Raw genomic sequence first — 26004 nt, forward strand, 5'->3', positions numbered from 1 at the left:
TGATAGTTCAGTATGCTGGTCCTTGATTGTAGAGGGCCTGGTAGGCGTCTTTCAGCATCTTGAACTGGCAACTTTTCTAGACAGGGTGCCAATGGAGATTCGGGTGCGGGGTGATGTGTGTCCTTTTGGGGCGGTCCAGGACGAGTCTTGCCACTGAGTTCTGGATCGTCTGGATTCTTTCAGAAGTAGGGTGGACATTCCTACATCGAGTGCTTTGCCGTAGACGAGACAGCTGGTGACTGGGGCTTGGGTGACTGTTTTCCTGGTGTCGTCAGGGAGCCATCTGAAGATCTTTCGGAGCATGCAAAGGGTGTGAAAGCAGGCAGAGGCAACTGCATTATTCTGGTATTTCATGGAGAGTTTGCTGTCTAGAATAATGCTGAAGTGGCAGGTGTGACCTGTTGGTGAGGGTGTGGGTCTGAGTTCGGAGGGTCATCAGATGTTGTACCATGGTGACTTGTTTCTGATAATCAGCATTCTGGTCTGGTCTGTGTGGTAGTTTGCCTTAATCCCGATGGAGACGCTCTTCATGCTGTTGTGGATGTTGGTTCTGGTGGTGGAGGGATCTTCTGAGAGTGAGGATGAGCTGGGTGTCATCTGAAAAGGAGATTGTGTAGATGCCACAGGTTCAGACAATGTGTGCCAGCGGCGTCATGTAGGTGTTGAGCAGGGTGGTAGGCGGATGCTTTGGGCCCGTCCTGTGAGGAAGGATGCAATCCATCTGAGGGTGTTTCCCTGGATCCCAATGTAGTGGAGCCTTCTAATGAGGGTATGTTGGGATACTCATGAGACGTCTCCAACGCATCCAGAACGCTTCTGCACGCCTGATCCTAGACATCCCGCAGCCACATCTCACCCCACCTGAGAGACCTGCACTGGCTCCCGGTCAACAAGAGGATAACCTTCAAACTCCTCACCCATGCACACAAGGCACTCCACAACACCGGACCAACGTACCTCAACAGACGACTCAGCTTCTACACCCCCACCCGCCAGCTCCGCTCTGCTGACCTCGCCCTCGCTACAGTCCCCCACTTCTGAAGAGCAACCTCAGGTGGCAGATCGTTCTCCCACCTCGCCGCGAAGACCTGGAACACCCTCCCCATCCACCTACGGCAGACCCAAGACCTGCTGACTTTCAGAGAACTCCTCAAGACCTGGCTTTTCGAGCAGTAGCAGCATTCCCCACCCCAGCCCCTTGAGACCCTCACGGGTGAGTAGTGCGCTTTACAAATGATATGATTGATAGATTGATTGATACGGTGTCAAATGTTGCTGAGAGGTCGAAGAGGATCTGATGTAGTCTGTGGTGGCGATCAGGGTGGTCTGGGTGCTGTGGTTGGCATGGGAACCTGTCTGAGATGTGTCCAGCAATTGTTATTCTCTAGGTGTTCGGTGAGTTGTTGGGTGACGGACTTCCTAAGGACTTTGGCGGGAAAGAGAAAACCGAGATGGGTCAGTAGTTCTGGAGTTCGCTGCTGTTGGTGGCGGGATTCTTCAGGAGGTGTTTGACCTCTACATGTTTCCACTGCTCGGGGAATGTGGCTGTGGTGATGGATGCGTTGAGGATAGAGGGATTTTGACATTGATTTCCTTGCTAACAAGGGTGAAGAAGTGGTGGGGACTGGCGTCCGTGGGTGCTCGTAAGTGGATGGAGTTCATGATGGCCGTGGCGTCCTATGTGGTGAGCTGTTTCCATCTGGTGAGCGGAGAATTGCCGGTGATTTCCGCTTGCATGAGGCGGCTATGAAGGGTGGTGGGTTGGGGTTCGAATTTGTTGTGGATGGTGGATACCTTGTTGTTGAAATAGTCCTCCAGGGTGTTGCAGACTTCCTGGGATGAGTGGATTGCCTTTTCAGTGGCTAACAGACAGGAGAACTCTCCTGATGTTGAAGAGTTCCTGGTTGTGTTTCGAGCTGGCCTCCATGCAGTCTGCCAGGGCGACTTTCAGGAGTCGATGCGATCTGCTGAGGGTTGCTTTGAGAGTAGCCCTGTCCGTGGGATCTTCGCTGGTGCGCCATGGTCTCTCTAGATGCTTGCAGTTGTATTTCGTGGTCCTGAGTTCTGGTGTATACCAGCTGGTTTGTCTGGTGGAACGAATGGTTTTGGCAGGCTTGATTGCGGCGATTCTGTTGGCGCAATTGATGATCTAGGCAGAGAGGTTCTTGAGTGCCTGTTAGAGGTTGGTTGCGGGGTCAAGATGGGTGGTGTTGAGGGCATTCGTCTATTGGGTTTCTGTCAGTGTGGTCCAGTTGCATTGAGATGGTGTTGGAGGTGGCACAAGGTTCTCCTGTGATGAAGTGGATGTTAGCATGGTCTGTCCGGGTGAGTTCTGTGACACAGCTGTACTTGATTCTGTTGTTGGCCGTGAAGATTGGGTACAGTGTGTGGCCTGCTCTGTGTATGGGTTCGGTGACCAGTTGCGGGAGGCTGATGCTGCACATGCTGTCCAGGAGGTTGGCGGTGTTGGTGTCTTGAAGGTCATCAAGGTGAAAGTTGAGGTTGCTGAGGAAGAGGAGGTCCAGGTCAGTTCTGTGACATGGCTGTACTGGATTCTGTCGCTGGCCGTGAAGATTGGGTGCAGTGTGTGGCCTGCTCTAAGTGTGGTGGTCGGTGTTGCTCATGCTGTCCAGAAGGTTGGCGGAGTTGGTGTCTTGGAGCTCGTCGAGGTGCAAGTTAAGGGCGCCGAGGAAGATGAAGTGTTTGGAGTAGATGGCAAGAGGGGCGTTGAATTTGGGAATGGCGTTGTAGAATCCAGGGTGTTGACCTGAGGTTCTATATGCGAGGGTGCCTCTGATAGTTGTTCTGCCGTCGGTTTGGAGTTGGAAGTCGAGGTGCTCCGTGATTGGTGTAGTGTCATCTTTGGCGTTGGTGCAGCAGACGGTGTTTTAGTAGATGATGGTGTCGCTGCCTCTGTTTGTTGGTGTGGTCCCAGTGTATCACCTTGTATCCGTTGGGTACTGCAGTAGGGATGTCGGTGGCAGTGGAGGGGTTGAGCCAGTTCTCTATGATTAAGGCAACGTCAGGGTGAGGGTAGTGATGGTGTCCCAGATCTCCGTGAGGTGTTTGCGGAGGGAGCTAGTGTTGAGCAGAAGACAGTGGAGTGTTTCTGTGGCCGTCACAGTCAGTAAGGTGGTGAAAGTTCCCGCGGGCCGAGAGGTTCTGCACTGCAAGCAAAGAGATAGTGGAGGCAGGTGAAGGGTCCTGTGGTTGGTCTGGGCCACGCAAAGCAGCAGTTGTTGTTGTTGCAGCATCTGGGGTCCAGGGCTCTGAGTTATTTGGAGGTGTATCTGTGGGTGGCCAGAGCCAGGGTTCCTGGTGCTGGGTGCCGATGGGCTAGCTTTTGGCACACTCACTGCACAGCCACGTTGAGACCTCCATTAAGTAGGTCCAGGAAGGAAGGCGGGGCTAGGGCTGGCGAAAGCGGTAAAACGGGCAGTAAGGAGTGATCAACATGGCAAGCAGGCTTCAAAACGGTGCAGTACAGACAGTAGGACTAAACAAAAGTGAACAGGTGGAGCTGAATTAACTTGCTAACTCACTGGGTACAGTACAGCAAACAGGTTAACTCACTGGAAGCAGTAATCAACAACCATTCTCAATGCAATAAGTCTCGCACTTTAAGCTATTGACATTGTAAAGGACAATGCCTTTTATTTATCTGTTTTGCTAACACATAAATAAAAGGCATGGTCATTAACAATGCCAATAGCCAAACTCTTGTAAATGTGAGACCTATTCAAAGAAGCGGCCGCCATTGTCCTAGGTTGCTTGGAAAGTGAAAGTGCACACGGCGCGCTGAATGTTGCAGGAAAGCATGTTAATACGAGAAACTCATTAAATAAAATAGTGATTACAGACAAAAAAAGACATATCCTGTAACAACTGAACTAAAACGGCCAGTCCTCATGGAAGGTTACAAATGAAGACAAGGCGGTACTAAGCAGGGACTAACAAGTCCATTAACGAATTAGAAGCCAGAATTTACGAAGGGCAATGACACAAGCCAATCACAAATATGGGCGGAGAGTGGGCAGGGCATCTATTCCATAATCCAATACAGCATGCCGCAGACTCAACCAAAAAATAGGCTAACTTGCTGGACACAGCAGTTCAATTAACAGGCAGCGTGCATACAGAAAATGTAGAGTTAGGGAGGCGCAGATACTGACTAACTCACCGGTGACGGGGATGGAGAAACAAAAAGCAGGCAGCACAAGCACAAGGCATGTTAGAGGCAGCAGAAGCGCATCGTACAGTCAGGATACCTGCAGTGCAGGGGGCGATCAGATTGTGGTCCAACTTGACCTGGTTGATGTCTGGCATAGTCAGAACCCTCTTAAATCGATGCATCTTTCTTACTCTGCCCCACTTGTCTCATAGCAAGTTGGATAGCTCATTCATTAGCTAATATCAATGTGATAGGTGCTTGGAGATCAACTACCCAAGTAAGATGCTTTCAGGCCATTCTGCACTGAGATTTAAGTACACATGGGGAAAAAAACAGAATAAGTATACTGTTTTGTTGTTTATGTGTTAAGACACTTGTGGTAGGGCTCCGCTTGGATGCATGCAGTGAGGTTCAGAATAATTTTACCACTAACTATGGTTTGGTATAGTCATGGGAAGCTATGAAGATGGTGACGGTGGGGTTCTCTAATGGGCGATACGAGGGGTGAAAATGCAGCAATATTAAAGCATGGATTATGAAATAAAGTGAATGAAGTCGACCATAACCCAAAATGCCTGAGCCTATTGCGGACACAGTGAAACTTAGAGCAATATATGATGCTCTTGACAAGTAAACATATATTTCCTACAGGCAGAGGTTATACAGAGAATGATCAGACTGACAGAATGCTAGCTTGATTGTACTGCAAACCCCTCATCATAACAGAGTTGATATCAGGGAAGAATGAATAGATAGAATGGCATTATTGCTATATTGTTACGGTTCATGCACAGATTGTATACTATGCCAGGCCTGTGGATTATTCAGGAGAGGTGGGCCTCCAGAGGCTCAATAGACTAGAGAGAATAGAGGGCTTATAGCAGAGAAACTCTAGCTTCCCGTAAACATATGCAAGAGGGTAAAACTCAGAGTGGGTGAGTTGTTTCTTGGAGGCAGCTGAGGTGGGTATTCAGTTACTCAACAAGGAAGGAATTTGTTGTTTCTCACAAGCCAGGCAAGGACCACAATAATCGTAACCCTACAGTGCTTTATCTGTGATCAATGTGGTTACAAAGATAGTAAGTAAAACCATACCAGCTTGCTTGCAAATGGTGATTATGTCGGATTGTGTCCCCTATGGAACATAATACAAAATTTTGGGGAAAGGGTGCATGTTCAGCAATATTCTGAACACAGTCAAAAAGATTACACAGTAGCTTCACTCAATACAGAGCAGACATGCGATTCATTGTCCTGTGCATTTCTCTACCAGATACTTAGGTGGCTTGGCTTTGATATTTTGTTCAGAGATAGGCAGTTTTTACCATGCATCTGTGAGGGCATCATTTAAAATAAAGAGTGCTGGAGCAGTTGACCCTAGGAGGTGGGACTGGACAACTGTGACCAATCACCTATATGGTTTGCCTTGTGATGGAACCTCTAGCGGTGATGCTCAAGAAAGACATGAGCATCTGGGAAATGTGGGTGGGAAACACTTGTAGTTCCCTCGCTTCCCCCAATGCAGATATTTTGATATATCCGAGGGCTCCTGAGCATGCTATGACACACCAGTTGTAAGTTGGAAGCGTTTAGTAATCTGTCGCATTTTCAATCAAATTGCAGAAGTCCTGACTTCCCACCAGCTGAATGGCACAGCGTAGGAAGATATACTTCCCTGAGTTTTTAGACTCAAAGAGCCGACCAAAGAGCAGGTCACAAATCTGAGAGGTGTACCGTGAGTGGAAACACTGGCTATGAAAATAAGGCATACGACTGAAGGGCCACGTACAGCTCTCAAATGTTTGTGGTCTCACTTGGTTGATGGGATGGGTGACCTGGCCAAAACATCCCCACTCCGCAATGCTTGCATTTTATCCCTGGCACTATAAACCATATTCCTAGATGTATATTTAGGGAACTGAATGGCCTGCTGTCCTTGCCCAGCTCAGTAATTCAACAGATGGAAACACCCATGAGTAGCTCATCTTAAATATGAGCTGTAGAACTTGGTTTTCCTTTGTACTACCTAGAGAACAGGTTGGACAGTACCCAAGCCCAGAAAAAGCATTACTGGGGAGTCATATGGTAAAATTGACTTGCAGTATTGTTTAATATCTCTGCTGAAAATGCAATCTACTGTGACATTCTTGTTTCCCTTATGTCCTGTTATGGAACTGATACGTGTGTAAGGTGGTAAGGAATATCCATTACAGTCCTAGGGACCCACTCTGGAGCAGGCTACATTTTCCTTTTCTGACGGATAAAACTAAAGTGGCAAGATGGGTGTAGGTAGTCAGTGTAATTATGTGTACCATGGAAGTGAATGTGTTACTTCTGGAGGAGCTTGGTTATATTTTGGGGTACTCAAAAAAAACAGAACCCATATGAACGCTACAACTAATACAAGAAACTGTCCACTATTGTACTGTGTTCGAGTAGACAAGGGTGCAACATTATTACTACAAACATTAACAAAGCCAAAAGGTCTGTCCTTGGCAAGCTGGTGCAATGGTTAATTTTTTTACTTGCAATCATGTCACAAGCTGAAAAAATTTAGACTATGCTGCCACCTAATGAGCAGCCATGTGATGGTCAAAAAAAGATTTTAAAAAAATAACCAATGCTTAGAATTTTAATAGAAAAGGAATGGTGCCTCTCGAAGGGCAAGGGTACTTAGAATACGTATAAAAACATTTTTTTGTTTTAACACTCATCACAGGAAAATAAGATCCATATAGGCGCGAAGAAAATGTAATATTGGCTTTATCTTCCTGTAACCTAAAGACATAGTGTAAACATGATGAAGATAAAAAGGGGACACAGAATCAAGAGAACAAAGCATTGGCAGAGTAAAGCATAGACCCACCACCCCTGGGAATGGTGTGCATTTTTCTTCAGGTTGGTTTTCACATGTGAACAGGCAAAATGCCACCACTAACAGCACAAGTGAATGAAGAGTATTGTCCCATGCTAAACACTGCTGTACAAAGAAGCAGAATGGGAACAACATCAGAACCAATCGATGGGTGATGCAGGGAGACCCCCAAAATCCTTTTTTTTTTTTAAACATACTTTATTGGCATTTAAGTATCAGCGGTACCGATTCAATTCATCTCTTAGTCATAGACATTTCTGGTTAACAGTTCAAAGTGCTATTCCTAGCTGACGAGCTAGTCACTTGTCCTTATCTCTACTGGCTATGTGACTTTCCGCAGTACTATGCAACTCTAGGTGTAAGGGGCTGCCATCCAATATAACAATCTAACCAGTCTACCCCCCCCCAACTGTTCCCCCCACCTCCCCCCACCCCTCGCTGCTGTCGACTAACCTGCAACTAGGTCTCTCGCTGCACGTGCAAACTGAGCCTCACTCTTTATAGGCTAAGCCGGAGGCCGGACTAATGCAAACCTTCAGGTCTGTAGATGTTATGGTGCTATGGTCTGCTTAAAACACCCCCTCTCTCCCCTCCTGTTTCTGGTTATTAGGGGTGCCCCCCCCAAAAATCCTTATATGTTTGAGTATATTTTCTTAGGTCTCGCATTAGCTAAGACTTTTTTATTTTGATTATGCGGACTCACAGGAGCTTTCAGCCAGGCCGCTTTATTCATTGGTGCTTTATGGAGTCATTCACAATTTTCTTCAGCCTCCGGCAGTATGGGCAGTAGTACAACAGCTGTTGGCTATCTTCACTGAGAGTGATGGCATTCTGCCCTCTAACAAGACACACATTCACACACAATGTTGTTCACTTGAGTACCAGGGACTACTATGGCAATGTGTGCTTCCTGAGACCCAACAAACATGAGGGCCCATCAGCTTTTCCAACAATAACTTTAGGGAAAGTGCCCTTTTTGGATGGTCATCCCCAACATTTTGCTCTGGATGTAGTGGGAATAGAACTGAAAGTTCACTGGGACCTGCTAACCAGGCCCCAGGGACAGTGCTCTTTCTCCTAAGGTAATGTGAATCGGTACACCCAATTGGAAATATGCTTTAATCTCCCCTGTAAGTCCCTAGTACATGGTAAGAGTAGTAGCCAGGGCAGGGAGATTAAAGGGGTCACCAGGGCTGCAGCATTATTTGTGGCACCCAGAGTGACCCAAATAAGACCTGCAGGCCTACTGTGCTGCTAGAGTTCAACTCTGCACACACCACGTGTAGCAGAGTCCCCTCACTGTCAGTACTATACATAAGTCACCACTAGGTAGGCTTCCTATAGCCCAGGAGGCATAGTGCGGTATAGTAATGGTGCAGACATATATGCAAGCATCCATGTCTCTACAGTAACCTTGTCATTAAAATTTACTGTAATTGAACAGCAGTCAATATGTTAACATGGACTGGCTACCGAGTGACCCCGAGATAGCCAGCTCCTTTATGGTACCACCTAATTCTGTTGTGTTTGGTATTAAATACCATGCTTTTTCATCCCCGTCATGATCCTCGTGTCGAGGGTGAGCTGGCATGGACCTGGGTGGCATCCTTACAGGTTGACCCCAAGTAGTTGCAGTTTGCCTGCGCTTTGGCGGGCTTTCCAAGCCGTTTGCCGCCAAGACATAAGTCTGCCCTCCTGCGCTGGGAAGTGCTATCACTCCCTGAAGATGGAGACAGGGTCTGGGCAGAAAGGAGTATGGTTTAACAAGGGTGACCCCATAACTTTAGACAACCTGGGGAAGTGTACTATATTTTAGAAAACAGTGGTTCGCTAGGATTTTAATCTCCATAATGAACAACGAAGGCTTCTCGTAGTAGAAAACAGAATACATCTATGTATACAGTATCAAGGAACTGAATCTAGGCAGGATTTTTTCGCAATTCATTTATTTAATTACATTTTTCAATTGACGTTCCGTTTTATAGTTAACAATTTCTGAAGCACATGCATCTTCTAATAAAAGTAATCGCAATTGTGTACAAGAATATGAAAAACAGTAATATGGGCTTTGTTTCTTGTTTATTGTATCAGGGTCTTCCACTCCCTTAAGCCAAAGCGTTCCATCGTTGCGGGGGTATAACCCTACGACTTCCTCAGGGCTCGTAAGCAATTCCAGAACTGTATCTCTAAACAAAAACCGTTAAGTATTCACCAAGTATTCTAGTGCCTACCAAAATTATTTACGTATGTTGCTGATATAAACAACCGACCCGCAGCGATAATGCAGTGAAAGTGTATTAGTAAATAATCCTAGTTTAAAGTCCCCAGTTCCCAATATCCACACCTCCTCGTTTGAGACACTGGAGAAAAAGAACTCTGAAGGAAAATAACAGGTCCCAAAAGTACGGGGAAACCTGTAGATTTAGCAGCCACACCCGAATACAGGCACCTGTATTCGGGTGTGGCTGCTAAAACTACAGGTTTCCCCGTACTTCAGGGACCTGTTATTTTCCGTCAGAGTTCATTTCTCCGGGAGTGGAAGACCCTGATACAATAAAGAAGAAACAAAGCCTATACTACTGTTTTTCATATTCTTGCACACAATTGCGATGACTTTGATTAGAAGATGTGTGTGCTTCAGAAATTGTTAACTGTTTGCTCACCTTTGATTGAATCTTGGGGAATTAGGGTGGACTGTCCCCTTTTGGATGCACCACAGGATATATGTGATTGCTACTTCAATACAAGTTGTTGTGAAAACTATTGGAGTGCCCGATTACCCTCTACACCAAACTGAGTTGTTCCTTTTTATAGAAAAGATCCAGTGCTCCTGCTTGAGGTGAGAAAACCTCAGCTCTGGTAATCTTAATTTCTAATACCCAGCATATTCTACTAAGAAGGATGTATCCATCGTTTTCTGCTCTCTTTATATTGCATGTTAATACCGCTCTCTCTCTCTAGTATCACCACACTAATAATTTATCAAGGAAAATAATAGGTGAATTTTCACGTATTCACCTTAATCAATTAATCCTAAATGGAATTTATTGACTTAGATTATAAATGAGAAAAATCTGACTCCTGTGCTGTAATCAAATTAGGTTTTTCCAAGATATAACAATTAATTAATTGTAATTAACTGCTCAATATGTCAACATATTAAGAATTGTGGTTTTTATTCTAGTCTTAATGGGGAAAAGGTGCACAACGTTCAGAAGCAGTTGTCCATCCCCAAATATTTAGCCTCATCTAAGTGATTTGTTCTGCATGGACTGTTTGACACACAAATTAGGTTTAGTAGTGCTTGAAGAAAATCCTTAATGCAATCCTATATGCCCAACCATTCTAAAACATCTGAGAAGGATGATATTCACAGTTTTAAAATGGTTGTTGTAGTCTTTGCTGACTTCTTTGCCTAGACAACTTGTGGTTTAAATTAGGCCTGGGTGGTAAATTTCGTTCAATTCACGGAAATTGGGTAATTTTGCATTCGGCGGAGAACACTCAATTGCCCAAAATTCTGCATTTCGCGACGTCCCAAAATGTTTGCTTGTTTGCGTTCTTGAATTGCGTGTTTGCGAGATATTTCTCAGAGCACGCAAACAGCGATTGCGAACAGTAAAAAAGCATCGCCAACAAGCAATTCCGCGCGTTTGCAGAATTTTTGCTTGTTCGCTGAGATTTTTCACCATTTTGCGGAGATTTGCTTAACGATTACGCAAATTCCGCCCACCCCTAGTTTAAATGAGGGATTATAGACCATGAAAACTTAAACCGCATGTTTGGATAAGAAAATGGAACAGCTGGTGGTTTTCATATAATCAAAGTAGCAAATATGTTTTACAGAGAAAGTCAACCATTTAGGTATATATTGATTACAAAACGTGCAGGCTTTGATTTAAAAATGTGAAGCCAGAGGACAAATCAAACTTTAAAGATCAATGAGACTAGCTGGAGTAAGATGGTAAATTATGTACTTGCAGGGGATATACAGCCTCCACTTTCACTGGCTGGAATCCCAGCAACACTTGCCAAGGTCTAGATCATTCAGTCTTTTAAAATAAGTACCACTGACTTGGGACAATAAGAACTAATGTTATTTACAATGCTATGAATAGGCAAAAATAATACCATACACTATTACATGTTTTGTAGATGTTATCGAACTGCAATTCTTTCAGCACTCAATAGATTTGTATGACTGATACAAATTTCCAGGTACATGCTACAATTATTTATTTAGGATCAAGCTATCAACCGTTGTCAAAAATAGTCACAAATAAACGGCATCATCTTCAAATACGTTGTAATATAAAACCTTAGTAAATGTACACTCTATAGAACCTACCAATGTTATTATTATCCATACTCTTCTCCTACTGTCCACATGCACATCCTTCAGCTTTCCAGGAACAATGACAATTGACAGTAACTGAGCTGCTCTTACATTTGGCCTGGTATATCCTCCTGACAAAAGTGAACTGCCCCGGGATGAAGTTAAATAAACGTATATTCCTAAATGTACACCAATTTTAATTTAAAAACAAAAGTTTCATCAGTTGAAATATCACCTTACTACTCACATTCTCAACCTTTAGCACAATTTCAATCTTTCAGAACGTATAATCTTTCTTATTAAGCATGGCAGACAACATGTCTTAATTGGCTCTCACATGTTATTTACCAGATTGACCTCTGATGACTTCAACAGTTTAAGTAGTATCTTTACAATGTCCATTGGCAAATGTTTGCTTTGGATCTCAAATGCTTCTATATCATCGTCCGTTACAATGTCAATAGCCAGAAAGTAGGGAAAAAGTCCTCTAACTTGATTTTTCATGCAAAACACTAGTCACTAAGAACAATATCATAACTGGGGGAGGAGCTGAAAATCAAAACAATTCCCATACTACAGAGGTGTGGAATTCTATGTCAGGACTGGAGGCTCAGATTACGATTTGCTCCTTCATTTTATTCCCTCAGCAGCCTTAACAAATAAGTTATTCAAAGACGACAATTCCCTGGAGTCTGTGCAGTAGCACAATACCACAGAGTAAGTCCAATATATTCTCAGTCAATGAAAAGCACTTACTTTTTCTTAGATGCTAAGCAGCCAGATAAGTGTTTTTCCTCAATGTCTTGCTAATAGGACTTATTGTGTGATTTTTTTATTGCCTCAGCGCTGTTCTAACTGCCATATTTGCACTCATTTTGCTCTGGCGCTTACGCCTAAAGGTTATCACCATGTGTACTAAACAGTGCTGATTGTGAGGCGTGTTCCCCACTAGAGCAACTCGCTTGCAGGTGAGCATGTGGTACAGGGCCCTCCTCCAGACGTGGAGGTGCAGCGCCTGAAGAAATTATCTCTGGCACACCTCCCGCATTCCTGGCATTCTGCCTCGGTGTAGCGAGACGCACAGTCTGATGCCAGGCCCAATAGGAGGCACAAGCGTTTTCTAGCATGGAGGATGCGCCCCTGCTTTGCATTTTTTACATTCTTGTTATTCCTGGGTGCACATCTCGGCAACTCGTAGTCTTCCCCCTTCCATATTCGCAGTTAAGCGGAGACATTACTGTGAGCGTGCGAGACGGCACCAGTTTGATTCCCTGTGATTTCTTGATTACTTATTCCCTTTCTAGGTCTCGCCTGAGCCAGCGCATGTGCTGCACTAGAGAGACATTTAGTGTGTGGGCTTTAAAAAGCCGACCACAGCTTTTTGGCTGGCATAGAGCATGCGTTTACGCGTACAATGACGAGCAGAGGAACCATCTGGCTTTCCTCTCTCGTCATGGTGCGCTCACATCGCACACCACTCACCAGCCTGCTTTCACTTTTGCCGTTGTGCGTGCGACTTTACCCGAAGGTGTCAGAGCGCTTTATGGAAGTGCTCCCCCCATTAGTCCCTCCTCCTCGTCGTTGCTTGTTTTCTGAGCTGACTCCCTTATGGACTCCTACCCTCGTCAATGATCGACCCGGCCTCCCTTCGCCCGTTGGCTTGCACCCACTCGTCCTCTCTGGTTTGTTTTTACTTGCCCATTCACCCTTGCGTGCCCCACCCTCCCTGTGCTGCTAGTTGCCTCTCGCACGCACTGTCCCCGTTGCTTCTTCCCCTCCCGCCCTCAGTGTCTCCTTTCTCTACATACCGTCTCCCTCAGCGGCTCCAAGCAGTTTGAAGTAACTCTCACGCCTTTTCTTCTCCGGCTCTCTAGTAGCCTGCTAGCACTGCAATCTGTCACCCACCCTCGTCTCCACAGCACAGGAGTATGGCTTCTGCTGCTTTAGTCCTCCTCGTCTTTGGTGAACAATAATGGGTGTCACAGCACAAAATTGATGCTGTGCGAGGCCTCTGGTGGTAATTTCCACCTGGTCATTTTTAACTGGTAGAGAGAACGCTCAAAGAGTGATTTACGGTACAAAAAGCACTCCTTCTCTCTCATTCTTCGTCTTCTCCGATTTCACTGCAAATTATCCGAAGCAGAAAGTGATCTGGACAAACGTCTTTTTCTTTGTTTACATTTGCTTCACAATGAAAGCTTAAGAAAATGCTTAACACAGCATCCATGAAAACTATTCACAGGTCTACAATTAACACAGAGGTTCAAGCCAAGTGTTTTTTGTCTCTGGCTCTAAGAGCCTGTTGTGAGCCCTGGAAATATAACAAGGAGGCAGCTATATCTTGGTCCCAGGTTATCGCTTGGTAACTACATTTAATATGGGAAAAATACTCATTACACAAGGGCAAAAATGTATTTCTTGCCACAAGTGGTTGACAAAAAACAGTGCAGAGAGCAGCGAGTTTTAATCACACTCTGCAGAACAGCCTCACAAAAGATAGGCAGAGTGATATTGTACAGATCATTGCTACCTGGCCTTCCAGCAGAGAAGAAACACAGGTCTAATTTGGGGTATTCATGATCTCAAGAAACTAAGTTAAAAAGCATTTGGAATGCAATAAGTCTCGCAGTTGTGAGAGTTTGAGCTATTGGCATTGTAAATGGCAATGGCTTTTATTTACGTGTTGGTTTTTAAAACATAAATAAAAGGCATTGTCATTTACAATGCCAATAGCTAAATCTCTCGTAAATGCGAGACCTATTGCATTGCAAATGCTGGTTATATTTTTTACGGAGATTTATATAGCGCAAACTTGACCGGGTATCAGAGCGCTTTACATAGCACCAGTTACGTTACATGAGGACACATTAATGTTTGTTAGGCACGGGGAGATTAAGCGATTTGCCCAGAATCACAGGATGTTCAGCATCATTGCCGAGACTCGAACCCAGTTCCCCAGATTCGAGGTAGACCGCCCTAGTCGTTAGGCCAACTCCTCTTCCCTTAGACTTGCTAAGTGTTCCAGATAAGTGGTTTCATCCTGCGGAGTGATATTCCCTTACAGCCACAGCCTAATTAGAGGGGCATGTCGAGCAGACACATGGCTTTCACACCAAGAGCCAACAAGCATTGACTACTGCTCATTATTGGTGAAGGCAAGAGTGCTTTCCTTACTGTTTGCCTCAGATGTTTCTGCCTAACTACCTAATTCCACCTGAACACCATGGCAGGTGCGTAAAATGAGTATTAGGAGTCCATGGAATAGGAACAGTCACTCCTCCCCTTCATAAAGAATTGGTGGATGCCATTGACGGATTCCTTGAGAGCTGTCTCTTCGGCTTCGGCGTCCCAGTGTCAGAAAATTGTTGAACTGCAGGATGCCATATTTTACCACCGGAGGGGGAAGGTCTGAGGCTTGTGAGGAGAGGGTTGTGAGCATATGTTCCTCCTTTCCAAACACATATATACATATCCGTCAGTAGGTTAATTCCTTTTTTTGAAAGTAGCACAACATAAGTAGGTTGAAGTGAACGTAGTTCTTTTATTTTTCACTTGATTGAGTCCATTTCACTCATCGTTTTTCATAGTGAATATTGTAAGAGAGAGAGAGATGGAGAACAGCCGACACGTGTTTAGCCCCGTGCGGCGAGTAAAGCCAGGGCTTTCTCAAGGCTATTTATATTTTTCCAGTAAGACAAGGTATCAACGTCGATTTCATACATTTTCAAGACTTGTAGCGGGACATTGTTAAAAACATCCAAATTTGTAAAAACGTTTCAATAAGATATCACGTCTAGTGACCGGGTAAATCCGCTGCCTCTCTCTTACCACTAAGGGTTCCCCTAAGAGCAAAGGGAAAGCCAGACCAGTCACCAAAGTTAGGAGGATCTCTACCCCTCAGACACATTTGCAAAGCCTTTTTAAAGAGAAGTCTTGACGTCCTAGAGGCTCAGGACGATTCCCAACATGGATGGACCCCCGATGAGAATTCCTAGTCACCTCAGGGAACAGATGAGAATACCGGGGAGGATTCAGACACCCATGATGGGGACTTGGGGGACATACATGGCCCGAGTACAACGTGGAAACCAGAGGGCGGCGCCAAGAAGTCCCGGTTGGAGGATAAGGACGTAAAAGGCTCTTCAGGGGTTTCGGAGTATGCTGAACCTGGAGGATATTGATCACCCCAGCTCCGCGTACTGGGTTCACGCCTCCAATGTGGTGTAGTACGTAGCCAGCCATATTAGAAAGCTCGTGAACAAGGAGGTACCAGGGTTTTCGGAGTGCTGAGTGCCCTAGACCTTTTTTAGTTGAAACAGCAAAACAAATGGCCAGGTAGATTGTTTATAAGAACCTAATCAAGTACCACTTATCCGATAGATCTAAGCGGACACACTTTTCATTTAGTAATTTTTACTTAGTCCTTCATTTTCAAAAAAAAACATTCATATATGTCCGAGCATTGACACCATTTCAGTAGCGAAATTCACATAGAATGCAATATTCACAACACAAATTTTACGAACACTATAAATGAGACATATTTACAATTACACCATATATACAACAACACAGACCTTTTTTAGCCAGGAAAGTGGCATGTACTCCAGATATCAACCCCAAAATGGTGACGTTAGCACCAAGTTTATAAAAGACCTTAAGAAGGACCTTGACGGATCCATGCAGTTTTGCCAGGATAAGATTCTTGATGTCCTGGGGCTGCTTATCAAAATTCTTGATATGGTAAAGAGTCCAGAAACATGATCAACCCGCCTATTCTGTCAGGGTGAGCTCAGCGGGCCTTTTGTTAAGATACAACCAACATTGGGTGAGTTAGCCACCACAGAAGCAGACCCAGTGGCGAATGGGGTCTCTTTAGGGATGCCTTCATAAAGGAGCTTTAGCGTGTCGTCAATATCTTTTTCTCACTTGGCAAGGCGCAACAATCCATTCGGAAGGTATTCAACCAAGAGATTCTTGGTGGGGCCAGGAGAGGTGCGTAACGCTCCATTGGACACGCATATACCCCCATAAACTCCATACAAGACGCTCCATTAATTGTCAAGACCAAAGCAAATTTGGAGGGTTCTCGCCCTCGAGGTTGAGGCAGAGGTCGGGGAGGGAAAGGAGCCTTCCGAAGAGCTAGCAATAAGCCAGGTGGCACCACCAGTAAGCAATATCCCTTCCTCTCTACACAGGGTGGGGGCAGGTTTCAGTAGTTCATATTGAAACTGAGCATCCACCACAGGGAACATATGGCTGCTTCAAACAGTGAGGGGTTTCTACAAAGTTCTGTAGTACTCCCCAGCAACGTTCCCATCCTAGATCGGAGAGTTTTCTCAAGAGGGAACATAGGTGGTAGACTGAGAGGTGGCAGAGCTTCTAGAGAAAGCAGCATTCTCTCAGTCTGTTCTTCATCCCACGGGGTTCCTGAGCAATATATTCTTTGTAAAAAAGAAAGACAAAGGTTACAGGCAGTCAAACTTGAAAGACTTCAACTGCTGGTTTGTGTTTCGCCATTTCAAAATGGAGGGAATACACCTCCTCAGGGAAATTCTGCTACCAAACGATCGGTTGGGGAGACTCTAGCTCAAGGACATCTACTTCACCATTCTGATTTTTCCACCCCACAGATGTTTTCTACAGTTTCAATGCGCATACAGATGTTCGAACTCACACGCCTTCCATTTGGTCAGTCCTCAGCACCTTTGCGTTTCACCAAGTTGCTACGGCCCATCACGGAATGGCTACATGCATGAAGGGTGTGAGGCTGAGCGCATCAGACTCTACATTTAAGACCTTTTACTTTAAAAATTTCTGGCATGGCGTCATAAATTGTCAAGCAGCTTTAAAGTAGCAGAATCTGAGCCTCCGGTTCCGACATAAAATATCAAATTTCCCAGCTATCGTGAAGGAAAGTGTCAATTCTATTAAGGGCACTGAGGCGAGGATTATCCCTCAAGAGTTGTGGCATACTATCACACTCCCTTTCTCCTATGAAGCTTGTGGCAATCTTGATAAGTATATTTACAAATGTTACTGTGACGCCATGGGTTAATGATTTGTTACAATGTTGTTTTCTTGCAAAGTATTGACAAGTTTAATGAATATCTTGCTTTTCTGACAATGTGTTGATAACAATGATGGATGGTTTGAGTGATGGTTATCGTACTTGGGAATTTATACTCCATATATTGTGGTTTCCATTATGATCAAACCAGAAGCAAGAATTCTGAAAGAAAAGCTTGGATCAGACCTTTTCGCATGAAGAAAGAGTAAGTGCTTTTCCTTGCTGTCAATATTTGGGACTTACTCTATGGTTATCGCATCGAGTTACTGCAAAGCCCCCATGGGATTTATAGGCTTTAAAAAACTGCTATTTGTTAAGGTTGCCGAGTGAATCAAATGAGAGACATAAGCATAATTCTCACCTCCAGGTCATTAATAAAATTGAAACTTATCTTCATGCCATCTAGGAAATGTTATATTCTTTTAATAATCAGTTCAAAGAGCAAAATGATTCAGGAATCTACTTGCCAATTATAGAAATCCCCTTGTCCCGACTTCTACCTAAAGAGGACATGGACCAAAACATACAAGTTTACAGCTTTTTTAAATAACTTAAACAGGTCTCGAGTAGGAACAGCTTGAGGTGACCGTGTGAAATGGCGGAATTTAGTATGTTTCAATTTATTTTTCAAGTTCTCAGATTTTTACCCCGCTACAAACCTCCTACTGGGAGTGCACAGTTTTTTATTTAGAATTGGTACTGGTTATATAAAAAGGTAAAAAAAGATCCATGCATGACGTACCTCAACCCACTTTTATACAGGAGGATGATTGAACCTGAGACCAACAAACTACAAATCTTTGCATTTAGTGCATTAACCCCCAAAGTATTTCACTAGTTTAACTCTGTGACCTTCACAAAAATACGCGAATCCTTCTAATAGGTGCATTTGCACAGTTTTGTGACTGGGATTAAAACTCAGACTATGTCTGAAGTACTGGTACCACTCAACAGCAAATTAAACAGTCACATTCACAAAGCACCTACATCCCATTTTTAACACACAACATACAAGTCAACATTGAAAAATTTTGAACATTCATTCTTTTCCCTTTCCTACTCATCTTTATGAGCTCTGGTTACCCCACTTATACTTAGACTCATTTCCTTCATATTTTTGCTGCTATTTACTATTTACTTTATTTTTCTCTGTTTATTTCTCTTCATTGGTCTCCTCTAGCTTTGTCCGCCCTCATCTTGTTCTCTCCTTCCTCTTGAAGTGACATGTGGAGCAGAAGGACTTCAAGAGCAGCTGCTTCTGAGCTACTGACTCTAAAGATCTCTCTAGAGAGGAAAGGCCCAGAAGAGCATCTGACGGCCCCGTGAACATCTGCTAAGACAGGCACCCGGCAAAGCAATAGGGGCACACACACACACTAGACACCTTTTACAGACACAGACACACACTCACACAGAGCCCTTCAAAGACAAGCTTACCCTTGGTTTGCAGGAGCACACATGAAGCTTCTGCCTATACTATGAGATGCAAAAGGGAGAGGAAAGGAGCATAGGTGGAGAGGAAAGGAGCATAGGTGGAGAGGAAAGGAGAATAGATGCAGAGTAGACTTGACGTTGAAACTGCATGGGAACATGGTGCTGACAAAGGAGGTAGTGCGTAGGCAGCTACCAGGGAACGTGTAGGAAAGCTCATGGGCGATCTGTGCATGCAGGTGTGAGCCCTCTAGCGCTGTAATCACAAGGAACGGTGGGAAGTTATGGAGAGCCATCATGGAGCAGAAAACAAGCTAAAACTTAAAATGAGCTCAGGGACCAGCATACAAGATCAGATGGTGAGAGGAGGGATTGCATTAATGGGATAAGATTGCTATACTGAGAACAGGTCTAGAGACACCTGTGTATGAGTAAGGGTTCCCTTGAGGAACTCGGTAAAGAGGCCTGAGCAGTTTCAGGACAAGTGGAGAAGGGAGACAGCGGACAAAGCCAGGTACTCTCAATCTATAAATCCGCCCTAAAGCACTCCATTCAGAACCATACTTCTCTCTGCAGCTGAACCCCAGCACCCTATCCCAACAGGTGAAGGAGGAACCATCCCTGGACACAGAGCTGAACATGCCAATACTGCAGGTGAAACCCACTCAGGTGTGGAATTTAGTAAAATAACTACTTGTCCATGGGGCTGGTCCTTTCATAAATCTACTTGTCCTGTAACAAATTCCACTTGCCCCTTTGGTGCCATGTAGTGCAGGGACAAATTATGGAAGCATCTCATTATATAAGAGCTAGGATAACGCCTCTCTAATTATGCCATGGCTCATACCATATTAATGTTTGAATACTCTCAATCCCCTTATGTTGCCACGTTTCAACAGATCTACATACTGGGGGTGAAGGTAGTGGTAAGCAATAGTTCCTGGGTTAGAATGCCCTTCTTGTGTCTTATTACTCACTGGGTCTGTTCTCTGTGTTTAGTCTTCACACTCTTCCCACACTGGACACACACCTCTTTTCATATGAGAAAATATTGATGACAAGTATGTGGGAAAGCTGGTGAGAACCTGCCAGTAGCTCCTCCGGCGGTGCGCACGTGAGATACTTCTTCATTTCTCCACACTTTTTCCTTCGTGGTACACATACACTCTAGTTTTGAGTGCTGTTTGTTAAGTGCTCCGACTAATGACTGGTTTCTCCCTTCTTGGTTGTTTTAAATTGTTAATCATTTAGGCACAGGGGATTCGGTCAGAGTTCATAAAAGAGCATCTGAGTTTCGGAAAAGATAAAAATATCGCCCCATACCAACCCTTTATAAGAAGTTGATGAGTGCCCAAAAGTGCCGGGTCTTTGATGTTTGATTTTACAAAAACCATGCCAAAACGAGACACACATTGACAAAACTAAAAAGCTGACCACTAATTTCAGACCTTCTGACTTTGCCAATGCTTGTTTATTTTTGTGTTCCATAATCTTAGGGAAATTGGTTACTCTAATTTTTCCATTATGAATATTTTTGGCAAATACTAGCATGTATCAATACATGTTACCAAATGATGCTGCAAAGAAATGATATATTACATTTTAAAGTAGTTTAGCAAAATATTTTTTTTCTGCTCGCTTTTTTTTATGAACATTTGATTTTGAAAGCAAAGAATCATCAATCTTGCTTTCAGCTTCTGTAAATATTTGCATCAAATCAGAGAGCATTCTGTGGGCATTATACATAGCCTCATATTGCTAAACTTTGAAAACATGTGTACACATTTTTATACTTGAACCACTATCAGTAGTGCAGCCAGGGCTCACAACATTTACTTAGAGCGCTCACCCTAATAATAAAGGCTTTCAATTAAGGAACCATGAATACAAATTTGAACAGCATTACCATATGGGCAAAAATATTATCTTAACTGCAGACATTGCACTTTCCTGATCCATAATGCGGTACTGCAAACTGGCAGCCAAAGGGTTTGTGCTGAAGGGGGTTGGGCCTACTTGTCCCAAGGCCAAAATACACAAGAAAAGTTGTAGTCCTTGATCCCAAACTATGTCCTGGGCGTAAGGCTATAGGAATTCCACATCCATGCTGCTGTAGAGTTGCACAGCCTGGCTGAGGAGACCATTGGCAGGCAGAGGCTTCCGAGGTCCAGGACGAGCAAAAGGCATGGGGGTGTGTCCAGATACAATGTGGAAACAGACGTGGTATCAAAAGGCCTTATAAAAGAGATCCCAGGGACATCATTAAAAGTTCAAGTTTGACTTGGATTGGATCGAGCAAGGAATATGAGAGATGAGAAGGAAAGGGAGCCGAGGACTTCAAACAGCTTATCGCAGGAACCCAAAGGGCAGGGATGATAGACCGGCCAGACCACATTCCCTCCTCAGCCTCATAAATGACAATGCTGGAGCATAATGCAAAGAGCTGTATTGTCTTCTCCTAACTCGCAGTTTTTACGAGGATCTCGAACTCCAGTATGTGTGCACGACCGCATTTGAATAAAAGGAGGATAGAATGCTCAGTGATCCCTGTGAGCACACCCAAAGGCAGTTAAACAATAGGATAGGTTTTATCTGGGTGAGGGCACATCGTTCCTCCAGCCAATCCCCGACTTGAGAACAGTCATCGAACTCAGGACAACCATACGCCTTCAAGTAATTCCCACATGGTTGCCAATTGTTTCTGTTGCACTGACTGGCTGGGATCATCGGGGTTTCACAGCTCTGAGCTTTCTTACAGTAATTCCATTTCTAGTTGCCCATAGACAATCAAGAATTTAAGACTTCATGTCCGTGACTGAAATCCACATTGCTCGTGCTTCGGGTGAAATAAATATCCCACCCCTGCTACTTTGTGACAACTGATTAGGAGAGGCTACACATGTACTAAATTGGTCATCTACAGAGTTACTTTTTGTTGAGGCAGGACCTGACAAACGTTGTGGAAATTCTGTTTCTTCGCAACTGAGGCAATACTAACCTTCAACAGCACTAAATGAACTTTCGGCTTCTCTGGCCAAATTACTGTGCAGTGTGTCCCCAGAGTACTAGCAGTGACTGTACCTTTTCATTAAGATTTGTAAAGAATAATGTATCTTGAACAAGGTAATGTGTAGTAATTATTTAGAGGGTCTGATAACATAAGCAACCCCAAACATGTTCCTCAGACTCCACCTTTTTATCCCAGCTGCCACTCGCTCAAATACCAACTTTCCACATTACAAGTATTTACGTACGCGATATATTTCACCTGAAGGTCTATTGCGCACATTCCATTGCTCAACAAAAGAGCAGTGCCACACACGTTTCCCCTTAACAAATGTCTCAAATGCGATATAATTGAGCTTATTAAAAATGGTATCATATAATGGACAAGCAGAAAGAATAAAACTGTAATAAGTTATCTTAACAAGGGTATACATTTTTCAGTACAATAAGAACATTAACAAAAGCTCCCCTGTACTACACAATCATACAACATGCTTTACCCTTTCACTCCAAGTATGCCAGATTTGTTCATTCTTTGGTACGGGAAAAAAGACCATTGTCATCATGAGGCTAAACACATTCTACTTCAATAGAAAAGCTTATCCCCTCAATGGTTTTCACCTCAGACTCCAACGCACAGAAGAACACATTTTCTCAATTTAACTCAGTCTTATTCCACTGTGCCCCCCCACATTTGCCTTCCCAGTAATCCACATATCTTTATATCTTTCCTTTGTACACATCCACTTCCTGCTGTATTTTCCCATAATCAACCACTGACTCTTTTCAACATTTTTGCAATCACAAAGGAAAAAATCTAAAACCAAGTTTTTGCCTCTTCAAAAATTCAAAATAGATACACCAGACATCACTGGGCGTATTTCTGTAATTTGGAATTTAAACTTTAAGCCCATCCATGCTTATGACGAGCCCAGCTCGTCATGAGGCACACTGCAGCTGTGCTCATGGCGAGCTTTTTTCTACTAAATACCTTCTCTAGTCGACAATTTGACCGGCCCTTGAAAACCCTATTAAACTTTCAACTCAGAATGTAGCAGTGAAACTGAAATTCTAATGGCATATGCCACATTCAGAAAGATACAGTTCCATTTTGGCACCAACAAATTGAGGCTCATCCAGTATAATTTCCTAGTATAATTTCCTCTGGGAGCTCTTCCCTATAGAACACACCACCTAGAAACAATTAAATTCTCACTTAAGTGACAATTTCTCTACTATCCTGATCGGTAATAACTATGCCAACTGCTTGTCTTTCTACAACAAAAAGTGGCCCAATTAGATCAATACCCAACAGCCACTAAGGTCCCTCAGGAAATTCAAATGGATACTTTCAATAATACACGCCTTCACAGATCTGCTACTTCTCAAGCACGAATAGCATTCCTGTGCCTAACTACATCCATCCCAGTCCCCACAATTTGTTACCATGTACATCTTTTTATACCTAGATGACCTTCATAACATTGGCTGAATATCTACTACCCCAACCCAAACTGAGGTAAAATTGTAATACTTCTGATCAAAACCCCATTTCAGCATTCATTTTCTTGTACTTAGAATGTATTTTAAATTTTCTGAATATTTTCCATTCTTCAGGACACCCATCACCAAAATATACCAACTTTTTGAATCTGAACAATCTATTTGTGAAATACTAACTTATATGACCTGCAGGTCTGGTAAAAACGTTTCAATTTTTCGAAGCCTGCTGAGGAGGACCTGTACCACGGGTAATATGTCCACAACTATGCACAGTGAGACCCTTAAATGAATCCACCTGTCAGATGAGTGCCAGTCAGGTCATGCGAGCAATAAAAATCAGTGTCATGTCTCATAAAGAGGCTGTAATACCTTACATGCACAAAGTGTGTGCAATTGACAAGAGTATAAGATGTTAAGGACATAAGGTTCAAACAGACCACTCCCTTCCTATCCCAGCCTAGGCTTGTTCGGGCATCTGTTTCAGTAAATGCTGCAGGTTTCAGTGCACTTTAATGAGACCTACAGGGAATAGTAACACCTGTAGTGTGCCAATAATTTACGGTGTGCAACTGGCACCTGGGAAAAAAGAATTCTAAGCGCCAAATCTATTTCTCGAAATTCAGTGGGAGAGTGAAAGCGTGTCTCAAAGCAAAAAAAAGAGAGAAGGAAGAAAAGCCTAGGCGTGCATGGAAACCTGCCACCATGAGGCCAAACTAGAGATCAAGCTCATTATGAAAATTCACATAAGAACCAACCTCTTCATCTTGACGTTTCTTAATATAATCAATGCGCTCCCTCTTTGAACTAAAAACATATACGATGCGGTTTATAAGGCTGTATTAAGTTTATCAAATAAATGATAGTCTGGCCCTAAACAATGAACATACATACTTTAGAGTTTGAAACACAGTACCAAGCCTGTGAGAAGGGAAGTAGAGGGTGCTATTTAAGCTAGACCCCGACTAGAAACATAATATAAACATTACATACAGGTGCTTTGTAGAACATAAAAAACACAGGCGAGCTCAAAATATATTTGATTTTCATACAGAACTAGTGGTACAATTATGGGCTCAGCATGACAAATGTTCCTCCATTAGGCAATTAATTGACTTAATAGATTAGGAACATAGATGCTAATTTAAGTGAAAAACATGCACGGGATGTGTAGGAGTAGTTGAGACTGATAGGAAAATCAGCTCTAGAGATGGATGAGGGAAAATGAGATCAAAGCAATGATTATGTTAAAGCAATCATTGTTGAAAGAGTCCGGCCCTTAGTAACTTGTAGTATGTGAATATCCTGGGCGATGGTCCGGTTTGAACACTGAAACAGTGACTTTCACAAGCTTTGGGATTTCTTGTAAAATTATAGGGGCAGATTTACAAGCCTTCCTCAAAGATTGCCCTGAAGACGTTTCAGCCGAAATTCAGATGGGCGAAGGTGTAAATACACACACACACACACAGATACAACGGAACAATAAAATATCCTCTAAAATAAATATGCTACCCATGGCCAGTCCTGAATACATAAATTAAATGTGTTCTTCTCAATTTGATTGCATATATATGTTATTATCAGAAATACATTATGTTCCAAATACGCTTTAATTTAACATATCCACATCAGCTCTTACCACAGCCCCGGTCACGGGAGCAGGCGCCTGCTGCTGCTGCGGAGGGGGGGCATCCTGCGCTGGATCCGCCATGACGTTCAGAACCCTTCGGGTTAAAACACAGAGAGAGAGAAAAGAAATATACTTTTACAATAAGTCACATTTAGAAATAGCCACGCGATTGCGACAATTGAGCGTGCACTAGGCTTTGACCGCAAATCCCTACATTGTCAGCGGAAACTCCCTATGGCGCAAGAGCTTGCAGGGCACAGATGTGGCTTTCGGGTACCTGGGGTGAAGAGCTGTGCATCCGTTTACACACACCTGCTTAGAACCGGGTCTAGTAACGGAGCCTCTCAGCTTATGGCACCTTTTCGCTTAAAAGACGGAACAGCCCCCACACACACGTCTCCGACGCGTTCAATAAACTGGGGGGTCCAAGGGGTACTTAGGGCGCAGTGCAATTCCCCAGGAACTCTCAGACCGGGCCTCCTCTAGCTCAGCAGAAGGAGGGGTAGACACAGAAAAAGGACTTGAAAGGGCAAAAGACTGCATCAAAATCATCCACGGCCCGCCCCTAAACCCTGCTTATACAAGCGAATGACGCGGCCATTTTGAAACGGAGAAATAAAGGCATTTCAATTTAGTGGAAAGGACGGTTCGTTCAAAAAGTATTTATATATATATTTATTTACATATAAAGCAATTATTTTATTAAATGGCTTTTACTGTCACTGAATAGATATCATTAGACTCTAAACGTTATAAGTATATCGATAGAGTTTAGATACGTGCAAATATATATATATATGTGTATATGTTAATCAACTTTTATACAAAGAGTGATGTAACGCATAAAAATTGCGTTTTTAATTAAAACAACAAAAAGGAAGCATGCGATTCATCAAATTTACTTTCAGTTAAAGGAAAACACCATTATTTGAAGATGGCCGTTGCTGCTTGCTATGGTCTTTTTTTACATTTCCAGCCCCAT

At 43.6% G+C, this 26004-nt stretch overlaps 1 protein-coding gene across 2 annotated transcripts in view; it reads right to left on the minus strand.

The window, feature by feature from the left end:
• The window catches only part of TMEM33 (transmembrane protein 33), a 117935-nt gene extending 92394 nt beyond the window's left edge, over positions 1–25541 (minus strand). The window contains exons 1-2 of one of the 2 annotated variants that reach the window (XM_086962701.1): positions 25335–25541; positions 25032–25116 (exon numbers count right to left, since the gene is read on the minus strand). In XM_086962701.1, coding sequence (XP_086818827.1) covers positions 25032–25103 — 72 coding nt within the window. In that variant the 5' untranslated portion in view covers positions 25104–25116; positions 25335–25541. Of the gene's footprint in view, positions 1–25031; positions 25117–25299 lie in introns of both variants that reach the window. The other variant, XM_086962702.1, reaches the window with a different exon arrangement.
• Between the last annotated feature and the right edge of the window lie 463 nt (positions 25542–26004).

Source organism: Lissotriton vulgaris, chromosome 3_1 (assembly GCF_964263255.1).
Source record: "Lissotriton vulgaris chromosome 3_1, aLisVul1.2, whole genome shotgun sequence".
NCBI classification, from domain to species: Eukaryota; Metazoa; Chordata; class Amphibia; order Caudata; family Salamandridae; genus Lissotriton; species Lissotriton vulgaris.